Source organism: Wyeomyia smithii, chromosome 3 (assembly GCF_029784165.1).
Source record: "Wyeomyia smithii strain HCP4-BCI-WySm-NY-G18 chromosome 3, ASM2978416v1, whole genome shotgun sequence".
In the NCBI taxonomy this organism is placed as follows: domain Eukaryota; kingdom Metazoa; phylum Arthropoda; class Insecta; order Diptera; family Culicidae; genus Wyeomyia; species Wyeomyia smithii.
The window spans coordinates 14,215,244-14,226,187 of NC_073696.1; the positions used below are offsets into that span (position 1 = coordinate 14,215,244).

The following is a 10,944-nucleotide window of genomic DNA, read 5'->3' on the forward strand; positions in this document are numbered from 1 at the left end:
TGTGAGAACTCCGAGCGACCACAATTTTCATCGTAGTCTACAAAGTGCTGTCCCAGAACATCTTTCACCGTCTTCCACCGCTAGCACGAAGGCTTGTGAGAAGTTATCAAACCGGTTTTTTAATGGGCGATCGACAACGGACCAAATCTTTACGCTGCGGCAGTTCCTCCAAAAGTGTCGTGAATACCAAATCCCCACGCTAGTTGGAGCGCGATGTTTTCTTAAATATGGACGAAAATGGCTTCCCTGTGACAAGACTGATAAGGATGGATGGTTTTCGGGTGCGATATCAAGCCCGTTTGAAAACGCAAGGGACTTCGACAAGGCGACTGGCTTTCCTGCCTCCGGTTCAACTTTGCACGTGCAGCCTTTAACATGCGGGATACGATCTTTAATAAATCCTACCACCTGCTTCACAGACGTATTATGACCTGGAGTCGTGCCTACTACGGAGTTCACAAGACGTTGAGGTCTGGCATACTTCGCCCCCGTACCAAGTGCACCATGTCCAAGACGCTCGTAAGACCGGTAGTCCCCTACGAGCTCATCTTCGGCGGAGTATATGGGGATGGCGTATGGAGGCGAAGAATGAACTACGAGCTGGCGCAACTCTACGGCTAGCCCAATACCCAGAAAGTCGCTAGAGCTGGATGTTGTGAGAATAACAAAAATTTCGCAAAAATGATGTTCACGAGCTAGGTGGTTGAATCAAGTAGAGAAGTAGTAAGCTAAGGTCGATTCGAACGATTTTCGATTGAATCAAACCAAAGGACGCTGCATTGTTCGAATAAGTTTACAGTGGTAATACTTTATTGATTGTAAGCTACAATAAATTGAATCGTGCAAATAGTTACTAGCTCGCTTATGCTAACACTATGTTACATTATGCTTTGAAGTACCCGATGGCTTTAGCGCATACTTCCTATAGAATGCTCCCACTAGGTATTTATCGTACGCAGGATGACTTTCTATAATACAACGCCAGTATAGTTTCTCTGCGGCAAACGCCAGCAGTGCCAATCCGTATCCAATGGTCAGTGCGATGAAGGCTGCCGTTAGCTTTTTAAGGTCCATAGTTGCTTCCTGTGGCGGTAGTTCAATGTTGGATTGAAACTCCTCAATGGCATCCGCTAGCCACTTGTTGGTTAGACCCGCTTCCACTAGGGCTCTCACGTATTTGTCTACCTTTGGCTTAAGAGGTGAGTTTTTCTCCAACCCAATTGATATGGGCATATGAATGGCACATTGTTCCATGATATGTAATGTTTCTCGCGCTTTCTCCGATTTGAGCGTAGCCCGCAATTGTTTCAGCATGTAAACGTTATCGTAGTATGCGAAGTTCCCTTCGACAACTCGTTCAACAGCGACCTCTGCATTTGGTGTGTGCTCTAGTTTTTCTCCGATGATCATCAAAGCTTTGTCCTGAGCAGTTTGAAAGAAAAGACGAGTCTGCTCTCCCCAAGCTCCACAACGAATCGGGCTTTCAGCTAAATCCACTAGCTGATCGATGGTCAATCTAGCCACCGGATTGGTGAGAATAGCTGTGAGGGAGGCACGGTATGCGACCACCAGAAGAATACAATAAATCCAGTACCAACCCGTCAGAATACGAAGCGGCCATCTTTGCGGGAGTCGAGGTAGCGATACCAGAAGCAACATGCTGTAAGTGTAGATAATGCAACCGGAAAATGTGTCGAATATGTCTCTTACTGGGTGCGGGTCTTTCCATGGATGTGCTTTTCGCTTAAACGGAACCATTTTAAGCATTTTTAGTTTAGTCAAATCCAATTCACTATTTTGTCTCCTTCCGAATTTAAACCATTTAATCAGCTGCAATTTTTGCCTGCAGGATTGTACCATCTTGTTAATCCATCTGCAATGCCTTTGTCGCCACGATTGTTTATCTCTTGCAATTAACTCCAGATCACGTTGATATTGTTTGGCATGTTGAACAAACATCAGCATTCGGGATAGCGCATAAAAAACCGATCCAATTGAAAAAAGCGAAGTGAGTACTCCGGCCCACATGCCCGCAGTGAATGGGAGTATTAATGTTGTCCATGAATTATCGGTTAGCGCCTCTGGTGTGATGAAAGTGAGACACTCTGTGTTGTACGGTATGCTAAGATCCATCATTTCCAAGTGATATTCAGTATGATGTAGATCAGCCAAGGCGAAATCTGCGCGTCCTTCGTTCTACAATAAAAAACAGTGGAAAAAGTAAGAGGAAGCCAACTGAAACGATAAAATTACCATCTCTGCGAGAAGTCCGGTGGGTCCATTATCGGTAACAGTTCCCCACTTCTCCGCAACGGCGTCATCCGTTTCATAAAAGTCCATTGCAAATTTCATTACCTCCGATATTGCCTTCAGCAGCTCGACTTCCAGACCATAATATTTCAAATGCTCATCAGTTTCATTATGAGTGGTGCGAAAAATTGCTGGAGTATGTTCTAGCACGACCACTTTCATTGTTTGGCCATCCATGTTTGTGGTTTTGTCGTAGAAGAGCTTTCTGCTGTAACGGAATTTTCCATCACGCCAAAAGTCTAACTTCTTCGACACGAAAACTCCCTTCAGTGGAAATGGAAACGGAACGGTACTGACTTCGTAGTGCCGGTTCGTGAGACTGCCCTTGGATCCGCCGAAAAACAGTTGCCTCACGAACAAAACATTGACGATTCGCTTCCAGAGATAAAGTAGGTCAGGTACGAACAGTCGATAATCATGCAGCAAGATGAACTGTGCACGAGTATTGATAATTCGCGTTCTGGTTAAAACGAATAATTTAAACTAATACTATGGAACACAACTTTACTCTCATACCTATCACCGAATCTCAACAATCGCTCTATCTGAATTCCGTTCGCTAGTAGTATTACGTAAGCACCGCAACCAATCCGCCGAATTTCCTCCAGCATGCAGGTGACTCGCGAACTGGGATTCAACGTGTCTTCGTCATCGCGAATTTGTAGTACGTACCGGGGCTGGGTGTGAATCTCTTGGAACAACTGATCTGTTAAGGTTACTGCATACAGAGCGTCAGTGATGAAGGCGAAGCAGTGACCTGCTTTCATTTTTCCGATCAAATCCACCAGAAGATGACCAAACTGGGCCAAATCATTCTCGTCTGCAAAATGGTCCACAGCCAGAGTTTGCTTTGAAGTTATGATAAAAACTGTTAGAAGTACAATTATCTGACGGTGTCTTATTTGTATGATCATGTTGCGAGAGTCTAACAATTCGTTTCAATGGTTCTGATTGTACTGTTAATCTTGCCATCGACCAAGATTCGATTCGATTTGAAATGTAAATGAGGTATACATTTTTAATATTTACTCCAGTTCTATTTATGGGCATACCACGGTTAGGCGCGTACCGAAAATATCAACCCATGAATGCAACAGTTGGTTTACTGCCCCATGAATGGGATTGGAACACTTATATGTAGGTTACAAATACGTCGAGATTGTTTTTATGAAACGTTAGTTATAAATACAGCTTTACTTATGTCGTGTGCATATGTTGAGAGATTTTCAAACAGCTGAATTATTTCAAGTTTTGCAAATGAATTCTGTCAAAATCGTCAAATATAATAAAATCTGCCTCATATATGTTATCTTCATGAATTCTAACCGAGTACCATACTATTTTTAAATTCAAAAATTTCTGCGGTCGTTGATAACACCAACTCACAAATGATGCCTCAATATTTGGTTCTGGGGAATGCAGATTTTTAGAACCTTATAGCCCTGTAGTGGTTTTCGCATGAAGTTTTTGACTGGATTTGGTACTATCCAGCCATTTCGAAATAACGTCTAGAGTCGATCTCCGACCTCTGGGCATCATCTCGATTTCGAAAATACTCGTATTAGGTGAAAATCGTAATCATTCTGCTGATTCCAGAAATACCATTTAAAGTTCCATCATGTAAAAATTCAGTTCAAACGGACTTCGGGAACATGACCCTCTTTCAATGTTTCACTTTTTGGACTTCAAGAAAGTACAGATCAGTTTTCATGAGATATTTAAATAATATCAAATTTATTTTATGCCCAATGTCTTCAAAATGCGTAACGAGATATGGTGGTAGAAAAATTTTCGAGAGAAATCGACTTTTTGAGACATAATTTTTAAGATAGTTTCCCAGCCCAGTTCCAGAAAATTGATTTTTCCGACTTCTTTCAGATAACACCAGATCTGGACGTTTAATGGTGCTTATTACGGGACTCACGTTCACTGGAGTGAAAACGGAATAAGCGACGTTTCGCATAAAATTATTTCACGAACGGTGAAATCATTCCACGAGAATGGGATGTCATGAAAATTGATTGATTTGTAATCTAATGATAAATATTGGATTCATTTTTTAGTAACGGAACGAATCAGAATTCGATCCGCGCCCCAAAGCGGTCAAAGTTTCAACTTTTTGACCGATGAAAAAAATGCTCAAGATCTTGTGCTATCCAAACAACGGATAAATCGACTTTCTGGGACTTAGAATTTTTTGAGCTGAGAAAAATTCTCATTTCACTTGTCCTATTCACACTTCACTGGCAATCTCACTTCACGGAGGTTATTTTTTTTTGTCACCTCGGTGCTTATTACGGGAGTCACTTCACGGTGAAATATATATCACTCTCACGCTCGCTTCACTTTTTGAGACCTATTCCCGATTCCACCTCAAGTGAGGTGACAAAAATTACCTCCGTGAAGTGAGATGACTAGAACAAGATATTTGACTCTTGCTGAATTCATCGGACATGATTGTCGCTGCGCGTGAGCAAAAGTCGAACTAATTTATACACTGTTAATATGATGTATATTTAACGTCAAAATCAACTGACGACAAGGGCAAGACATGACTGCTGAAAGGTGAAACATTTTTTTCAGTATCCATGTGACCGACTACTGCCATCCGAAAAATGATAATAATGTGTACGAATGTTTAGTTCTCAAACATGAAACTTTCCGGAAGAATCAAGAATTATCGACGCATTATTTAAGATTAAGCGTACCATCAGAACTTCCTGATAACCGCTATGAGCACGCTCTACAGCCAAGTTTTCCACTCTTGCCGAGGTTAATAAAGCAAAAATCGGGTATCCCGGTGAACCTGATCATATGCACAATGGTTCTGAAATCTGGCTTGCGACATATCAAACTTTAAGTTAAATTTAACCCCTCAATATATACCCCCACTCTGACAGTCAATTTCACACTTTTCTTTCAAACTTTGGAGTGCAGAAAATATGGCAATAGCATTAAGTGCAAAAAAAGACAATATCATTAATCTGCACGTTATCTTAAGCGTCGAGCTGACCTAACTGCTACACCTTTTTCATATATAATTCTGAACAGCTCAACGATATAAATGTCGGACTATGCACGATTAATCGGTTTTGCTTATAGTGACAATTTTATGAGAATTTAAGCCATCAGATGGCAGCACTAACCGTCGGAAATCGGTCGTGTTCAAAATGTATGAATAATATGGAAGTTAGGTATCTTGTTCTAGTTATCTTTGCAGTGAAGTGAAATTGAGAATAGGACAAGTGAAATGTGAGAGTTTCCCAGCTCAAAAATTTCTAAGTCCCAAAGAGTCGATTGAGGTGAAGTTTTGTATGAGGACATTTTTCGACAAGAGGAAACTTTTGAGCCCTAACGCTAAACGAAATTCAAAGGCCAATTTTTCCCTCGGTGCTTATTACGGGAGTCACTTCACGGTGAAATATATTTCACTCTCACGCTCACTTCACTTTTTGAGATCTATTCCCGATTCCACCTCAAGTGAGGTGACAAAAATTACCTCCGTGAAGTGAGATTGCCAGTGAAGTGAAATTGAGAATAGGACAAGTGAAATGTGGGAGTTTCCCAGCTCAAAAACCTCTAACGTCGAGATTGTTCTGAATCACTATGCAGTTTAATACTACGGTGACTTAGGGTGTGAATTTCAATTCTCTTAGAACGCGAAGATGACCTACCTAATCGCCTTCGAAGATCGTTTTGTTTTGTTGTAGCCAGGTATGCCAATGGTACAGTTTTTTACTGTCTTCTAAGGATGTGTACCTATTCGCACTGGCAGTCCGAGAGTCACATTGAGAACGTATTGGCAACAGAGCATCACAAAAGGAAACGAAAAATGTACTCCGTGTGTTGAATCGGCGTTATTTGGAGGATGCCTTCAGGGTTGCGACTGTAGAAAAGAGAAGAAGCTGTTTTTTATACAGACGTTCGTGTCCGCACTACACAAACAGCGCGTTTTGGTAACAGCCCGAGTTCACTTGAGACATTTTCCCTCTCTTTTTTTATTTGCCTATGCATGATGGATGTCGGGTGACGGCTGTTAAAAAGGCTGTGGGAAGAAGAAGCGTAAGGACTGCTCGGCAACTCACCGACACCCTTCGTGTAAAGAGAAGCAAACTCGGCAATAGAGTGGCTGTGCACTGAAGGATGTGTGTATCGTATACCGAATGTTATAAGCAACCACACATGCCATCGTCGACACGGGAATAAGGTGAACAGCGAAGAAAAAAAAAACATTTATGTCTGGGAAATTAGACGGCAACTTTATAGCCGCAATATATTTTATCTGTCGGGTGTCTCTATTTTGCCAATACCAACACTCTCATAGAGGGACGCTCTCGGATGTCATCAAAAAAATGTCATCGCTCGGTACATTTTTTCCCCTGGTTGTTGCCTTAGTGAACCAAGCTCTGTCTCTTTCTTCGCATGAAGACCTAGAGGCAGTAGGCAAAGCAAGACCTCCAAAGCTGCCGTTGGTGTGGTGCGCATGACGCTTGTAATGGAGAGACAGGCCAGTCTTTGAACTTTATCAAGCTTTGCTTGGGCTGTCACTCCATTTACCTGTGGTCACCGCACAAGAACGGCGTAAGTAATTCTTGGCCGCCCAATGGTTATGTAGGACCAGAGATCCAATTGTGGTGTCAATTCTAAGGTTTTGCCAAATTGTTTGCTGCAATCCTGCGTTGCCGTTGTAGTTTTTTGTCGCTGAGACGGTGATTGAAGCACAGAGAACAGACTAACAAGCTAACTATAACAAGTGTGTGCGCAAAAATATACCCTCCGAATTACACCCCTTGTCATGCTGAATGGTAAAGTAAAATGTGATGTCGCTACCGTCTTCGTGGAGCGAACGGTAAAGAAAATATATACCAACGTCAGTACCAGGGGAGGATATTTTGTGGCACACATGCAAAATTTTACACACTTTTTCAGACTGTTTGTTCGTCGCCTGTTAGTCTGTTCTCTGTGATTGAAGCATCTCCCAATGGAGCTATGATTTCTCTGTTCGAGAGCATATTCTGAATCCAGCACATTGTAGTATTATCAACTCTCCTCTTCACTGCCGTAATCTCGCAGACTGACGTAAGCGCCAAAGTGGCCGATTTGTGTTTTTTGCGATTAAATGATAGAACACACCAAATCGGACCTACAGGCACAAAAATTTTATCAAAAGTGTTAAAAATAGCGTCATTAATTCACGAAAACGAAATGACGTAACCGCCATTTCTACTCAACGTGACGTAAATCCAACCCAACCATTCAACAACTCGAGAACTAATCAAGCAAATTAAACCAAATTTGGCATGTAGAAGTTTTTGGGAGCAGGAAATATTTCTATAGTGGTACGACACCTCTCTCTTCTCTGCTCCGTAGAGAGGTTCCGTACAAGTAAAACACATATATTAACCAATTTTTTTTGGAAAACAGATTAAAATGGTCGAAATGATGCCCAGAAGCCAAGAGTTGCCCCCAGAGACTATTTTGAATTTTAGGATGGCAACTTCTGGTTTCTTAATAATGGACCAAAATGGTCAAATACCATCCAATATGAGAATTTCCGAACTTGAATTATACCCAGAGGCCAGAAATTAGGGCTTTTTGAAATCCAAGATGACGACTTCTGCTCTCTGGAAAACATCCCAAAACTATCGAGTACCACTCAATATGGATATTTCCGTAATCGGGATGATGCACAAACGCGTTCAATCGACCCCAGGGATGACCGTGATAATCTCCGTCCACGGACTCAGCTTAGCGGGGATGAAATCGAGGTAGTTGACAAATGCGTTCACCTAGGCTAATTGGTGATTACCGAGGACGACATCAGCAGAGAAATTCGTCGAGGTCCTATGGCGAGAAATCCTGCCTTTTTTGATTCCGGAGGACGCACTGCTCGAATAAAATTCGCCGCGGCACAAAGTTGACTATCTACAAAACTTTGATTATACTGTAGCTCTCTAAGGCCACGAAGCTTGTTCCATGATCGTGGACAACTAAAGCCCACTGGTTTTTGTACGGAAGAAGTGCAGATGAAAGATGGCAGAGGCCACGAATGCTATTGTATTCCAAACTACATTCATTATCGAAATTCATTACTCGAATCGTGACTATTTGCCTGATTATGAAAAAAAAATTTTGAGCGACTTGTCGCATACTACGATGGATGTACGTCAATCGGTAGTAGAAACAGTGAAATCAAAATTGCTGTTTTTACAAGAAAATGAAGTTGGTAACATAACTTAAGTTAATAAACCTTTTTCCTCAAATCATACGTTCGGCAATGTTTTGTGATTATATTAATGCGTTATGTACAGATCAGTTTGTTGAAATTCGTCCTAACACTTATTATACAAACGTTTTTGGAAAAAGCTTCGTACTAAAAATTTTACTCGCTGTCGCATACGTCAGTCTACAAGATTACGGCAGTTCAGGAGAGCTGTATTGATCGAAGCATAGGATGTAGTATCAAAAGCACCTTCAATATCAAAAAAGCGCATAGCGCCATCAATTGATACTTTTCGTTAAAAGCCACTATGCCATGAAGAGCAGTTTCCGTCGATTTACTAGGTTGGTAAGTGTGCTGATCTTTATGTAGTGGCGAGTCCTTGAAGAACTTATTGCAGATATGGCTATCTGCAATTCTCTTCATTGACTTCAGAAGTGTAAACGTGAGGCTTATGGGCCTGATATAACTCAGGGTGAAGCTTGCGCGGAAAACGATGTATCAGTTCGGGCATTATGATCCCATCTATTTTTTGTATAAAGATGGGTAGAATGCTATCTGGTCCTGGAGACTTCATAGGTTCAAAGGAGCTTAATGCCCAATTGACGCTTCTGTGAACAACCTTCGAGAGAGCAGAATTGAGTCGTTGGGCGCTGTACGCCACGGCACCTTGGTTATTGAGGGTTTCATTCCACCAGGGCACGTCACGACACACAAACCTCTCCTTTAGGGGACAGCTGGCCATGTAGGCATCAGTGATCTTGTTTTCCTGTATAATGCAGCAATATCCAGATCGTCGGGTGTGCGTATATCGATTGAGCAGGAAGACCGGGAGTTGCCAAAAGTGTTCACTGAACGAGGACCAGTAAGTCTTCTTCGGGTTTCTTTTCACTTTTTAAAGGATTAGCTTCGATGTCAAAGATGAAATATCATCTGACAAGCTTGGTTCGTCAGAGACATACCATTTTTTGTCTTTCTCGACAATGTTTGCGCTACAGAGAGTGAGATCGAGAACTTCGTCTCCAAGATTGCATATTCGATTTTGGGGTGTCAATTCCATTCAATTGGTCGCGTGCCGATAGTTCGTTCCACAAGTACGATTTTGTAACATGATGTATGACAAACTTGCAGTCCTTAAGTAATGCTACGAGTTTGTCTAAGAAAGCAGTACTCTATCTCTTATGCCTAAAATGTGAGAGCCCATATTCAGTGGAATATTCAACCAATATTCGCGTTGAATATTATAATATTCACAGCGAATATTGGCTGAATATTGCAATGAATATGCGCTCTCACACTTCAGGTTTAAGTGTTAAAGTATTGCACTATTCGACAAACTTGTAGTACTACTCAGGGACTACAAGTTTGTCATACATTGTTTCTCAAAATTGTATTAGTGGAGTTAGCTATCGGCACGCGGCGAAAAAGCACAATTGCAACCTTGTTAGTCTCTTATGGCGTTAGTAAAAGTGAGACTGTTTTTCATAATGCATATATTAACCTCGTTGGAAGTAAGATATTCAAGAAGGTACTCACCCCTGTTGTTGGTATTCGAGCTGCCCTAAATCGTGTGGATAGCATTCGCATCGCATCCGATGATGACCGGCTTATTCGCGTTGACGGTGTTGCTGATATTTGTTTGGTTTTTGCATGCGAAAAAGAAGGAAGGATATTTTTGCTTTTGTCATCACGCACATTTTGGCAATTACATATGAGAGTTCACGTAGGTGCGAACAGCCTTCAAAATCTCTTTCAACGCGAATAACCCGAATTGGCCCTGACACAAGTAAAAGAGATTTTTAAGGCTGTTCGCACCTACGCGAGTTCTTATAAGCAATTGTCAATTTATGAGTAAAAACAAAAGCAAAAATATTTCCCTCCTTCACTTTCGCAAGCAAAAACCAAACCAATATCAACAGAGTCGTCAGGGCCAATTGACTGCCTTGCAGTACCGCACGAGTGCGCAAGCCTCGGGAAACGGAATATTGTCCAGATAACCGGAGAAGTAATCGGATGCCATGACCATGTCTTGTTTCCCGTTGGAAGTCGGGACTTCCGCTATTATGGCAACGACGTCAAGTTGAATGTATTCTGTAATTGGAGTGTATTTGATTACTCTGCTCAACAGATTTGTAGTCCTAGGTTTATGCTGAGTGTTAGATTAGATTAATCTACCTTTGAGTCCGCGTGGCCAAGAAATTTCCTTTCGTGTATTGGCCGTCGACCCGGCGCATTCGAGCCTTACCAACGTGTAGTTTAGTTAGAAGCGCTACTCAGTGATTCGGTCGGCGGATTGTTCCTCGATCTCCAGAAAAAGCTCAACGGTTTTTTCCTACTACCCTGCGGTTCCTTACGCGCCACTCCAGTGCAGAGATACCGTTGTTCTGATTCAGGATGAATCGCAGTTTTGAAGT

The 10,944-nt window shown here is 41.8% G+C and overlaps 1 protein-coding gene across 1 annotated transcript; it reads right to left on the minus strand.

Annotated features, from left to right (window-relative positions):
• Window positions 1-828: 828 nt before the first annotated feature.
• Window positions 829-10,117, minus strand: LOC129728143 (uncharacterized). The gene is made up of 4 exons (XM_055686559.1): window positions 10,067-10,117; window positions 2,827-3,158; window positions 2,254-2,770; window positions 829-2,196 (listed from the first exon to the last, which is right to left on the minus strand). Exons 1-4 carry the CDS (start codon window positions 10,115-10,117, stop codon window positions 874-876), a joined length of 2,223 nt encoding a protein of 740 aa, XP_055542534.1. The 3' UTR covers window positions 829-873.
• Between the last annotated feature and the right edge of the window lie 827 nt (window positions 10,118-10,944).

Excerpts from the sequence above, each read along its gene's own strand:
- LOC129728143 (XM_055686559.1), bottom strand. The coding sequence starts at position 10,117 with ATGCGAATGCTATCCACACGATTTAGGGCAGCTCGAATACCAACAACA. Across the intron at positions 3,159-10,066 it reads CTCGAATACCAACAACAGGG|CAAACTCTGGCTGTGGACCA; the intron begins GTGAGTACCTTC and ends ATAACTTCAAAG. Across the intron at positions 2,771-2,826 it reads TTGTTGAGATTCGGTGATAG|AACGCGAATTATCAATACTC; the intron begins GTATGAGAGTAA and ends CGTTTTAACCAG.